Raw genomic sequence first — 13,767 nt, 5'->3', positions numbered from 1 at the left:
CTATATTCACATTAGCAATCTAAACAGTACACATGGGTTTTTCTTGATTTTCCCCTTTTGTTCCTTTAGTTTCACTTGCGATGCTTGTGGGTGCTATTTGCTTTGGGACAGACAAAATGCATACTCAGAGGCATTTGTTTTCGTGTGCCTGATTCTCCATCCAAATATTTCATGTTGTGATTGATTTAGTGACTAAGGAGGTGCCTCCTACTTTGTGGCTCACTCACCACCTTGTCCCACAGACCGAGTAACTTAGCTATTCGATATGGGAAAGTTTTAGATCACTTACAGTAGTCCCCCCTCACCCACAGTTCTGCTTTCTGGGGTTTCCCTTATTCATGGTCAACCTTGGAAAGAAAATATTAAATGGAAAATTTCGGAAATAAACAATTCATAAGTTTTAAATCGCATGCCGTTCTTAGTAGCCTAATGAAATTTCACACCATCCTGCTCCGTCCCACCGGGGACATGAGTCATCCCTTTGTTCAGTGGATCCCTGCCCCCCAGTAGTCACTTAAGTAGCCGCCTGGATTATCAGATCAACTGTTGAGGTATTGCAGTGCTTGTGTTCGAGTAACCCTTATCTTATTGTTGTAATTGTTCTATTTCCTTATTAGGTTCTGTTGTTAATCTCTTACTGTGCCTAATTTATAAATTAACTTTATCATAGGTATGCATATCGAGGAAACATAACATTATGTATAGGGTCTGGTACTCTCCGCAGTCTTGGGCATCCCTGGGGTTCTTGGATCATATCCCTCACAGATGACGGGGGACTAAACAGGTGTTTCTCGATGTTCCTCCCCCGGCTCTTTTCATTACCATTAATGTAGAATTCCGTAGCCTCAGTTCCACGGGCTACGGGTTACCTAACCTGAGAACACATCCCAGCCCGCCCCCTCCTGCAGTGGAGGATGCAAGCCGGCCCCAGCTTGGCTTGGTCTCCACTTCCTTTAATGGACACCAGAACCACATGGCAAAGAAAGTGCCTCTGCTCTCTCTCCAACAGTCCAACGCCGTGCCCAGCTTTGTGCAGATGCCAGGCTCACTAAACATAATTTTCAATTGTATACCTAATGTGACACCTTATTGTTAAAAGTACATGTTTAACTCTTAACTGCTTAAAGAGCCTATGGTTACAGACTGGAAGCTGGGAAAGCTACGTTCTTTATGATTCTGCCCCCTCTCCCCCCAATTCTTATAAAATAGCAAGTCATTGAACCCCCATTTCTGTTTTTTCTTCTTTTTGGCAATTCTGGTCTCTAAAGCATATGGTCAAGCCACATTTTGCACAATGCTTACCACAGCTCACTGTCCCATGCCCGGACACTGGACAGAACGGAAGAGGGAGGGACAGGGCAGTCCCCTTCCCTCTCCTGGGGCCACCTCTCTCTGCCCTGTGTGCATACAGTGAAAGGGGGTAAGCAACTTGCCAGACTTATGTTTTCTATTTTAACGGAGCAAATGGAAATTTGTCCTCGCACTTTCTATATTTTACCCCCTCCCTTTTATAGAGGTGCCTTCTCCTTTTTCCCCCCTCCTTTTTTCTCTTTGTCCCTGTTCTCTTCTGAAAGCTGTCTACCGTCCAAATACAAAATACTGGCTTTACCATACCAAGTTGGGTAAAGGGGGTAGTAGCACGGCTGTGTGTGTTCTTTCCTCAGTGAGAGACTCACCTAGGTCCAGCCAGAGCCCTTGCTACTTTTCTCTTACGCCCATGAATTTTCCAACTGCTGGTCAGGGGCTGCAGGACTGAGCTGGTAGCCGTGCAATAGAGAAAAGCTGGCTCCTCCTCAGAGCTCAGCTCCGTAACGCCACGTTGCAGCCAATTGAGCTAGCTGGGTACACTTGTGAGAAGAAAGATTGTGCCTCTGCGGAGCGTTATGCCAAAATTTCTGCTTCAGCCCCCAGCAACAGATTCTTTGGGGTGTCTTAAAAGGCCATTTGGGAAATGGACTTACATGCAGCAAATAGGATTTCGGTTAAATGGTTACATTTGTTTCCCAAAGTGTATCAGGGGGAAGCTAAACTCTTCAGAGCATGTGTTCATTAAAGATTTGAAGTGGGGTGGGAAGCAATAAAAAAAAAAAAAGGCCAGTGGGTTCTCTTGTGAGATAGTTTTTTGTTCCTATGAATTGAATACACTCTCTGAAAAGTTTCAAAAAGAGACTGGGAAGAATGTATTTGCTTTGATCCAACATGTGGAGTGTTCCCCACTATAAATGCCCTTTAATTTAGAAACATTGTTGAAAAGTCTATTTGAAAGTACATACAAATATAATATGTAAATAAGCTCTAATTAGTTATTTCAATTAATTATTTTTTGTTTCTGCTTCCCAGCCCTCTTTTTCTCCCCATAATGTTGCTTGTCAGAGTCCACCTTTGGCACCCTCCAAAAAATGTGTTTTTCTAACAGTAATTATTGAGAAAACACATTTTTCCCTCCGTGGAAAACTTTATAATGATAGTGGGATCCCAGATTCTGTATGTTTATAAGGAATTGTTTGAGACATTTTTAATCTATGATTTGCTAGTATATTGAAGAAGGAAATCTTGCAGTTAATTGAAAGAATGGGTGTTTCCTTCTTCAAATAAATGGTGTGTGTTGGTTTTAGAAAATGAATCTGCATCAGGCTACCAACTAGCTTCTAATCTTTCCCGACCATCCTATGTTCTTTCATTGGACTTGAAGATGAAAAGCTTTAATTCTTTCTAAGTCAACTAAGATTCTTCTCAGTGGGGACAATGGACGCTCTGGAAAAACATGAGTATAGTGAACTCGGGTTTTTCCTATGCAGCAAATTTTTGGAAATAGACTGAGAACCTGAAATGTTGATTTTGGAAGCCTAGAAAGTAAACTGTGGGACAGATTATGAGCTTTTCACTGATAAAGTGCACTTTCCTTGAATCCAATGAGAACTCTAGAGCTTGGAGGGCTTTGGCAGCCACCTCGAGACCAGGGAGCAATGCTCAGTTTTTACCACCTCAGCTCCTGGGTGTGGTTGGGTAGAAATGCAAGTTCCTGGGCCCAACTCCAGTCTACAGCATCAAAATCTCTGGGGTGGGGTGCACGCTTTTCACAAAAATTTCTTTTTTTTAAAACATATTTTTATTGATTTCAGAGAGGAAGGGAGAGGGAGAGAGAGATAGAAACATCAATGATGAGAGAGAATCATTGATTGGCTGCCTCCTGCACGTCGCCCACTGGGGATCAAGCCCGCAACCTGGGCATATGCCCCGACTGGGAATCGAACCGGTGACCTCTTGGTTCCTAGGTCGACGCTCTACCGCTGAGCTACACCCGGCTGGGCCACAAACATTTCTAGAAAATTCTGACGCTCAGCAAATTTGGCAAACTGCCGATTTAGGCTAACCCATTGATTCTGCAGTGAGGAAAGCAGGCCCAGAGAGTTGATGGGTCTGACGCCCATTGTACCCGAGGCAAGAACATGCTTCCTGACTCTAGACTTGTTCTGTCTCTGCACCATGTATCCAAAACAGACCTAAGCAGGACTGTTAGGGTAGGTTGAAACCGACTTCTGTTACTAGGGGTGATTTCATCACCGAGATTTGGAGAGAATGGTTCTCAATAGGGTATAAAGGTAAAGACACCCAAGGCCTAGAGGTCAGAGGTTTTGTGCTGGGACCACTGGTCTAAACTAAAACCTGAAGGAACCTGAGCGATGTTGTCTGTTCTCTTTTCTTTGAGCCTGGAGACCTATGCAAATAGGTAAGGATGTTTAGCTCATTTGTTAGCTCATATAGTTGCGCCCCAGCACATTAGGCATTGGATACGTGTGCCTGGTTGAAATACACATCTTTAGGCTATATGCTTTCTTAAAGTGCACATTGTGTGTTCTAATATTGCCTACAGATGTTCCATCTAGAAAATTATAATACAGTCATTAAAAAGTACAGACTGAAAAACCCAGTAGTACCTACTGAAGCATATATGAATATCCAGAAAATGCTTACTGATGTTTATTATATTCAAATAACCAGAAAAGATAAAATAACCTAAATTTGTTTTGACAGTATTCTGTGGTGAGAGTTTCAACTATGATGATCCTGAATTTCTATAAGATCAGGATCACTTTCTAAGCCATCAGGGAAGGCTGAGGTCCAGTCAGCCTCACTTCAGCATTAAGTCAGTTGACTGCCTATTTTTGGAAACTGCAATATCCCAGTGTCTAGAATATGTCACAGTCCACTTAACTCTGTCCCATAGTTCACATAGGAGTACGTGTGTAATGTGGAATTCTTAGAATAGGCAACGTATTTTCATAGGGAAATGAACAAAAGTAGGCTGCATCAAGAGGCAGATCCAGGGTAGCGGATCAATTCTAGAACAGCCATGGGTAATGTAAATCTCTGTGTAAGCATGTGGCTGTACATATGCTAAATGATATTCCGTTTCTCATCCCTTCCACATAAGCATGTATTGATGGTCTGCTCGTGCAAAGCCTTGTGTTAAGTGCTGAGGATAAAAAATAGATCTGAGAAGTTTGCAGTGTGGTTCTGGCTGTCCCAGCACATAGAGCGGCCACCGAGCTGAAGGCAGTGCGGTCGGGGAGTGCAGCAGACAGCATTCCAGCGTTCAGAGCTAGTGATTGTGACGGCACCTCCCGCGCACCCGACAGAGGCACCGTGTGTGTTGGGTTCTTCCTTATCTTTCACACATACCTCATCCCTCAGGAGCTCGGATTTTGTTGCTGTTCTAGGAAGGAAGAGTAGTATCGAGCTCTTGAAGCCTAACACCAACACATTTACTTCTGTCTTTCATACCTCTCCTGTTTAAAAACAGTAGGATCTCATTCTTTCTGGCCCATGCACTATGAAACGGCTTAATTACTGATGCCATTTTATTTGTGATGACAGTGAAAGTTCTGTGAGCTTTGTGATCCTTTTATTCAGGCTCTTCGTGTTGAATCAGTATCTTCTTTAGTTGGGGATTTGTTAAATAAATGTGTTTTAGCTCCTTCTAATGGAAATGGGGTGCAACACTGATCATTATTATTAGTAGTACTTTATTTTGTACCCATATATGAAATTGGCTTAATATGAGATTTCTTTGAAAAATGTAGTTCTTAGCACCCAACCATGAAATGGGCCATATGGAAGGAGTTCTAAAATGAAAGCTGTAAATCAAAAAATGTCAGAAAACTGCTGCTGTTGATGTAATCATGACTACCTGTTCTGGATTTTGTCCATTGGATTGACTGTGACAGCATCTCTACACTCACCAGCAGAAGGTGGTTCCATCTAAAAACCAATGGCTCCTCTGCGGCAGAGCCATGGTTATTACCAGGACAGTGCTCACAGAACCATGGACTCCCTTGGACACGAAAAGGGCCTTAGCCATCACTCGCAGGCAACCAGTGGCCTTGAGTAATCGGCAGGATTTGGCAAAGTAGAGATTTGGAGAAGAGGACCTTGTGTAAGGAGAAATAATGTGCACCAAGATATGGAGGGTGGAGAGAGCACACTGTTTATTTGGGGAACAGTGTGGAGAGTTCTCTGACTGGAATAAAGAGGTTATATTCCCACTGGAGAGTAAGCAATAGAGTAGGTAGTTGGAAAGGCGAGTTGGAGGCCAATTAATGGACAAATTCCTTTCATTTATTTTGGAAGCAAAGGAAGGCTCTACCTAGCAGTTTTTAGGATCATTTTAGAGTCAGACAAGCATAGATCAAAATCCAACTCCACCTCTTATTGGCTGGGTGACCTCAAGACAAAATACAAACCTGGCTAAAACCTTAGTTTATTCATCTGTGCAACAGAGCTGATATATCTCTCATAGAGAGGTGTGGCTTGTATAAGATCCTGTATGAGAGGCCCCAGCACAGTGCCTCATGAAAACAGGGTCTCTGAGGGAAGCAAGGAGAGACAAGTGGGCGTGCAGGGAGGCTTACCTGCTGAAGAGCTGGAATCAGAACAGACCAGAAATGGACCAGTTTCAGTGGTTCCCCAGGAGCAGGGTGGGGAAGCTCTCACGCTGGGAAGGAAGACATGCATATACATGGATTCTCTGCAACTTCTGTCCTGTTGTGGAATTTTAACTTGACGTGAGCGTTGTGTAGCCTTGTCCTGTGCTGTTAAAAGTACAATAATCATAGACCTTCGCTTTGTTTTGAACAGGATGCCAGCGATCCATAGGCCTTTCCAATGGGAAAGCCAAGGTCTGCAATTACAGCGGGTGGTATTACTGCAGCAGCTGCCACGTGGACGACAGTTTCCTCATTCCGGCACGCGTAGTCCACAACTGGGATACGTCAAAATACAAGGTAGGTGCAAAAACTCTGCACTTCATGACAGCAACTTGTTCATGTCGTCACGTGGATTATTAAGATAATGACATGAGCATTTGAAGCGAACTTGAGGTAGTTTTATAAAAGCTACAAGATCTCCCACTTTCTACTCTGCTGTGTCATCTCTTCCTTCTGTGGTCATAACCACCGGAACTCACATGCTGATTCCCACTTTTAGCTCCAGGTTTGCTACGGAAAGTGAGGTCTGTGGAATTAATTACCTAATGGACATCCCAGCTTTAGTTTTAAACCTAGTTGTCTTCGAGCTGTCTGGTTGGTTAGCTACATTGTACAGCTTCTCCACCCTTCCATAGACCACCCTCTAGCAGGTACTAGCAGTTGGCAAGGCGAGGAATCCAGCCCCACACTGGGGTGGCACTTTAGGCTTAGGATTCTATTATGGTTCTGTGCCTGCCACATAGCAGAGAAGTCTGTTACCTGGTCTGACTAGCCTGTCCTGTGGGCACCTCAGTCTCAGTACACCCCAAGTGGGCTTTATCACCCTCCCAGATGTCCCCCCCAAGTACACATGGCTCCACCAGTCACCACTGCCAGTGCTGGGAGACCTACTGGACTGCCCTCTGCCACCCCTGCCTAATCAGTTAACAGAAATCACGTGCAGAATTGTAGCTCTTGAAATCATGCTCTCCACTGCACCCACCACTCAACCAACACTAACTTAAACCCTCAGCGTCACTCATGTGATGGAATTCAGTAACTTCCTAGCTGTGCTTTCTGCTTTCAAGTCTTGCCCCAGCAATATTTCAAAAAAAAGTCCTAATCTCACCTTGGGTCAATTTTGTACTCTCCTCAGCCTCAGTTTCTTCACATTCAGAGTGGAGATAATAATAATAGTACCTATGTCATAAGGTTGTTCTTTGCTTAAATACTAAATGCTTCACAGAAAGCACCTAGTGCAATGCCTGGTGCATATAAGTGCCCAGTTAATGGCAGCTTTTACGTGATTGTACGTAAGGTAAATACAAATCTCTTAGCTTGACATAGAGACCTTTGTGACCTCTAGTCCCTGCCTTTCTAGCCCCTTCGCCCACTACCTCCCTGCCTCCACGAGTCTCGCCAGTAAGATCACATGCCTCCCTATCCCCAGTCCTGCCATTTCACACCTCTTGTCTTCCTCTTGCCCTCACTCCTAAACCCAGCTTAAACCTCATTTCCTCTCCTGATTCTTTCCTTCCCCTCTCCCAGACAGTTATCATTCTCTCCTCTGCATCGTGTACTTGACACTCTGCATATAGGCTATAAATATATTTGCCATGTGTGTATTAGATAATAACTTGCTTAGAAGGAAAGAACACTGGTTGAATTTGGTTTAGACAGTTTTGATTAATCTGCTTGGAGCAGGGATTTGACAGCCAAGAGAGATGTGTAGAGAGCGAGTGAGGCAGTCCTAGCCCCGTGATCATTGAGGGCTTAGGCTGTGGCACCTGCCAGCGGAATATAGGCCAGTCAGCTGAGCTAAAGCAGAAAAGGTGCCACTGAGTGAGGAAAATGAGCAATTCAGGCATAGTTTATGAAGATATGAGAGGAGGAGGAAATCCAGGGCTGTTTGCCGTGATCTGTGAAGGCCACCCAAACCATTTAGCCATCGCTGACACCTGCAATCTCTCTACGCAGCAGGCATTTGCCATGGTGGTCATTCAAATGACAGGGTTTGATTTTGAGAGGATAGGTAACTGATTGAAGATGTCAGGCACCCTCCCTTCTTCCATGTTGCACGTGAGGAGGATCTTCTGTGTCAGACCATTCCTTCTTGGGGTGTCAGTGAACAGCAGGAGATTTTAAAGCAAGAATAGAGCTGGTCGATTTTATCTGGATCATCTCTCACAGGCATTAGGTAACTATATTCCATTTAGTGCAGTGTCTATCTTTGCTCAGATGCAGATTTAACTTAATATTCCTAATTGAGAGGATCAATTCAGACCTATCAGTCCCCTAAACCAGACATCTTTCTGTGAGATCTGCCTGCTCTCTCTAATAGCGAGTACGTGACTGGCTTGACTGGCCATTTAAGCTAGTGAAAAAAGGGTTTTGCAGAGCAGGATGAAGTCTGTCATCTTAAGCGTTTCCTTGTCTGCCCTCTGGAGAAATAATAATCCTAATTATTTTTAAAGCAGGATTTCATCTGTTTTCTGGTGTACATCCTGCAAATTGAGTTGAGCTCCAGGATTACCCTGCAGCTAAGCCCTATCCTCAAATTTTCTAATGAAATTCTCTTTTGACTATAACTTCCCTCCACCACCACCCCCCATTCAAAAATACCAGCATGACACAGAGGCGGTAAGGAACTCGGATTTAGCCTCAACTCTTCCTAACAGTTCCCCTCTGTTGTACTTTTTAAAAATATTTTTGTATCCTAGCCAGAACAGTCACATTCCATTTCACTAGGGGTTTTCCATGTTACGTAAACCATTTCCTATCTCTGTTACTTTGAGAGGCATTCAGAGCAGGCTCTATTGCCCTTGCAGAGCTGGAGAGTAGTTCGCTGATGGGGAAAACCACTTGTTTGGAGTCATTTGGAGATTTTGAGAACAAATTGTAATTAAACTTAAGATCTCCTGATTCCTCCTCCATTAGCCCACAGTGCCTGTTTTAACAGGACCAAGAAGTGTTATGGTTGGGATTGATTTCAATAAGGAAGGCTTTCACCATGATGTTTCAGAGATGGGAAGAAAACCTTATACCAAAGCAGTGAGTGGTTATTTGTGGGAAAATTATAGGCGGTAACTTTTTTTTTATTCTCCTAATTTTCAGTAATGTGACTATATTATTTTTATTATTTTGTAAATTGTCACTTAGCTCTATATACTTTAACAAAATGTGAATTAAAACTTATTCTTTTTAATGCCTCAGAATCAGAATTATGATTGTTCTGTCCTGCGATAGAAAACTCCCACGTGCTTTAATGTGGGGTGGGAGGCTGTTTTTCCATAAAGAAATTGCCGTGTGCTGCTATACCTTTATTCTTTTTTTGAATATACTTTCACAAATTTCAAGATTCAGAAAGTACAGAGGAAAGTGTGTGTGTGTAATCTCCCTCCGGCAAGCAAATTACTTCTTTCTTACGTATGCCTCCAGAGGTCATTTCTCATACCTGTGTTTACACAGAAATGGCAGTAGGCAGTATAGTACACAAGCTGCTCTTGGGAGAGCTCTCCATTTAGATCAGTGGTTCTCAACCTTCCTAATGCCGCGACCCTTTAATACAGTTCCTCATGTTGTGGTGACTCCCAACCATAAAATTATTTTCGTTGCTACTTCATAACTGTAATTTTGCTACTGTTATGAATCGTCATGTAAATATCTGATATGCAGGATGTATTTTCATTGTTACAAATTGAACATAATTAAAGCATAGTGATTAATCACAAAAACTATATGTAATTATATATGTGTTTTCCCATGATCTTAGGCGACCCCTGTGAAAGGGTCGTTCGACCCCTAAAGGGGTCGCGAACCACAGGTTGAGAACCGCTGATTTAGATTATAAAACTCTTCACTGGGTTTTTTTTGTTATAGCCACTCCATATTCCATCATGAATTTTACACATGTCAATTTATCCAACCTGACTTTTTTTTTTTTAATGGACATTAGGTTTTTCCCATCTTTTGCTGTTACAGATAGTGATTCAATGAATAGCTTTATGCATCCTTTTTTCCCCCAAATATTTTATTGATTTTTTACAGAGAGGAAGGAAGAGTGATAGAGAGTCAGAAACATCAATGAGAGAGAAACATCGATCAGCTGCCTCCTGCACACCCACTACTGGGGATGTACCCACAACCAAGGCACATGCCCTTGACCGGAATCGAACCTGGGACCCTTGAGTCCGCAGGCCGCCGCTCTATCCACTGAGCCAAACCGTTATATAAGTTCTTTCATTTATGAGTGAGACTCCCTGCAGATAACTTCCTAGGTATAGGTATGTACATTTGTGAGCTTGATGGATATTGCCCTCCGTCAGGGTTCTGTGCTATACTTTTACCTTCTATCTTCTTGTAGGTGACTTTCTTCACTTAGGACCAGGATGTTAGGACCACATCTGTCGTCACTGTGCTGTCCTTTCCCACTTCATTACCTCTAAATAAGTTGAATCACATAGATGCAGGGCTGTGGAAAAAGAACCCCCTCACAGATTGCAGCACAGTCCCAGATTTGAGTTCTTATAGCTTAAACCAGGGGTGGGGAACGTCCGGCCCGCGGGCTGACTAAAGCTGATGAAATCATTTGGTCTGGCCCTGCCAAGGCAACTGCTTATTGAATTTTTATTTAAAATTCAATAAATCTAGGAGCTTTTTTCATAGCAACATAAGTTTATATTAAGTGAATTATATTAAGCGAATGATGTTATAAATACTCAAATGATCCTTGGCAGGGAAAGGTTTCCCACCCCTGGCTTAAACTATTTTGTTCTAAGGTAAAAGAGCGATGAAAAAATTTCATTTGTTAGTAATAAACACTAAGTATTATTTAGCAAAATACTAATAGGTCAATGAACTGTTGACCCTGAAAAATTGTTTCTAATGTGAATGGAATGGGGTCATGGAAAGAATGCCAAGTAAAACCATTCATTTTTTTTAAAAGAAAGAGTATCGGGTTCATCCATCTGCACTTGTGAGCTGAGTTTTCACTCTGACTTTTCACAAATTTGGTTGGCAAGAAGTAGGACAGTAGCTTTTAGGTGAAATATATTCGGCATTCACATATTACTCATGCAGTATTTATATTAACAAGAAAGAAACTCCGTCACATAAACTTTATCACCTAAGAATGTCATTGGCTTCCTTCCCTAAGTAACTCTATATTTTTTAACATTTTCTTTTTTAAAAAAGCTTTTAAATTACAGTGGAGTTTGAAAGTGGAATCCTCATACCAGCATGCAGGCCCATTTAGAACTTAGGGGGGAAAGTGCTCTATTTTGCAAAAACGGCATTTCCTGCTGAATTTGGAGCCCTCTCAGAAATTTCCTCACCAGTGTAAATGATTGATTCTCAAAAGCAAGCATGTGCTCAGCCCGGCTGCCAAACACGGCTCAGCCTGCAGGGATCCGTTCACACACTCGGCAGCCGCGGTCACAACACGCTCTGTATTCCTAACACTCGTTAATAACCCGTGAAGCAGTGCCTCGGACGTGATTGAAACTAGCTCTGTTTTTGTTTTTAGTAATTTCGGTTTATGAATGCTGACGTCAGTAGCTGCTGTCCCATTTGTCTTACTGCTTTTACTGTCTCTGTAAAAGACTTTTTTTTTTTCCTTTCGGGCTTAAGTGCCACCTGAAGAGAGAAGCCTTTTAAGGCCTGGGAGACTGGCCAGTGCCCTTTGTCCTTCTGTTCACCTACTAAAAGGTAGCATTGTTAACCTAATTCAGCAGGGCCCTGGCTCAGTATAAACACTGCTCAATGGGGCCAGAAAGACTAATTGAATTGTACAATACATCATTTTTCAGCAACAGTTTCAAGTGGGTTGTACTTCATTTTCCAGAACACCATTCGTTTTTCCCTCGTTTAAGATATTTAAATATCGCAAATATTGAACTATGATCAATAAAATCTGTTTGAACCCAATTCTGTCTTCCCCCACTGAGCTGTGAGCCACAGGAGGAAGGGCCCCACCTGGCTCCTTCTCCACCACGTGCCTCGTGCTCACCGCAGTGTCTGGCATGTCCCTGCGACTCTGCCTCAGAGCGAGGCATTGTTTAGTCCTGCCAACTGTTCTTTCCAGTCTGGTAAAACAGTCACAGGTTTTGGCAGATGCTAGGTGCGTCTTTGGAGCTGGAGTTACAGAGACTGTAAACTTCATTAATTTTAACTCTGCAGGACCCCAGAGGATTACACAGCACAGCAGGTACCTCCAAAATAATTGCTTTTAAGGGAAAAAATGATACTTTTAATAGAAAAAAATTGATTCATATTTTGCATCTCTGTAAGGAGCATGAACTTTCATATGAGCTTTACAATAAAAGAAAATGATAATATTGAATTTCATAAACATCTGTTTTTAATCAACATGCAGTAGCCATACATTTAGTTATCACATGTGCATATTGATGGCTTTTCATGGCTGTGTCTGCTTGTTGTACTCTCCTCTGCCCCATCCTTGCCCACCAAGTGAATTTCTGTTTGTTTCTAGACCTCGAGCCAATGTCACCTGTTTGGCCAGGCCTGCCTGGCTCCTAACCCCCCCTCCCCTTCCCCCACAGCCCAGTTGATTTCTCCCTCCTTTCAGTGACCTGTGGATCTCACCCATAATGCTTTTGTGGTAGATGACAGGCTATGTGCTACATGTATATTTTGTTTTAAATATTTGTGTATTGTACTAAACAGTGAGTCCCTTGAAGGTAGGGACTGTATCCTATTTAACTTCATTAGTAAGCTTCTAACCTAGAGTGTGAAACATCGTGGATTTCCATTTCCTTTTTCATAAGCAAAGTTGTTTGTTTTGTTTTTATGGTGAATTCCTGCCTTACTCCCAGTACTAGAGAGGTTTTGGAGGAAACTTGAAGAGGTTTTACCTTTCATAAATAGAACTAAGCCAATTCTATGTATCAGTAGTGAGTCCATGTCTCTGTGAATTAGAATGTACAGGCCCCCCAGATTACCCATGTGTCATGCATTATTTAAGCAACCCCCTCTCTCTCTTGGATGCATTATGTTTCTACTACTTATTTCTACTGATGACAGTGATATTTTATAGTCAACTTTCGTTGTTTACTACCAGAGGTAGATACAGAGTTGGATGAATATGCTAGAGGCAGCCCAAGTTCAAAGTTGTTCTAATAAGAAAAACTCCTTTCTGTTCACTAAAGTGTGTATTTGAGCCCTAACTGGTTTGGCTCAGTGGATAGAGCGTTGGCCCACAGACTAGGGTCCCAGGTTTGATTTCGGTCAAGGGCATGTACCTTGGTTGTGGGCTCAATCCCCAGTAGGGGGCGTGCAGGAGGCGGCTGATCAATGTTTCTCGTTTCTAACTCTATCCTTCCTCTCTGTAATATATATATGTGTTTGAGTGTGTTTTCTATGCATTGAAATTATTCTGCACATATTTATTTTTCAAAACGTTATTTCTTTGACTTTTGTAATATGTGCATAAGTTACCTCTTTTTTTTAAAGTGGTATAGAAGTGAACTGACTATTCTGGGGGCGGGGGGGAAGACGTGTGGGGGGTGCGGGAAGAGACTGAACAAAAATCGTACACCTATGGATGAGGACAGTGTGGGGGGCGGCGGGCAGAGGGTGGGGTGGGAACCGGGTGGAGGGGAGCTATGGGGGGAAAAAAAGAGGAACAACTGTAATAATCTGAACAATAAAGATTTAATTTAAAAAAAAGTGGTATAGGACACACATACATACATACGCATATACATATATGTATTTTTAAAATCAGGGAGTCTTAATCTCCCCTCCCTCCCCCCCCCCTTTTTTTTTTACCTTTTTCTGGAAA

At 42.6% G+C, this 13,767-nt stretch overlaps 1 protein-coding gene across 6 annotated transcripts in view; it reads left to right on the top strand.

Annotated features, from left to right (window-relative positions):
- Positions 1-13,767, top strand: part of PLEKHM3 (pleckstrin homology domain containing M3) — a 164,968-nt gene that overhangs the window by 57,297 nt on the left and 93,904 nt on the right. For all 6 annotated transcript variants that reach the window (XM_023760706.1, XM_006082453.3, XM_023760703.1 and 3 more), the window contains one exon: positions 6,139-6,284. In XM_023760706.1, coding sequence (XP_023616474.1) covers positions 6,139-6,284 — 146 coding nt within the window. The remainder of the gene's footprint in view (positions 1-6,138; positions 6,285-13,767) is intronic.

This window comes from Myotis lucifugus, unplaced genomic scaffold (genome assembly GCF_000147115.1).
Source record: "Myotis lucifugus unplaced genomic scaffold, Myoluc2.0 scaffold_3, whole genome shotgun sequence".
Classification (NCBI taxonomy): domain Eukaryota; kingdom Metazoa; phylum Chordata; class Mammalia; order Chiroptera; family Vespertilionidae; genus Myotis; species Myotis lucifugus.
This window is presented reverse-complemented; position numbering and strand designations above follow the sequence as displayed.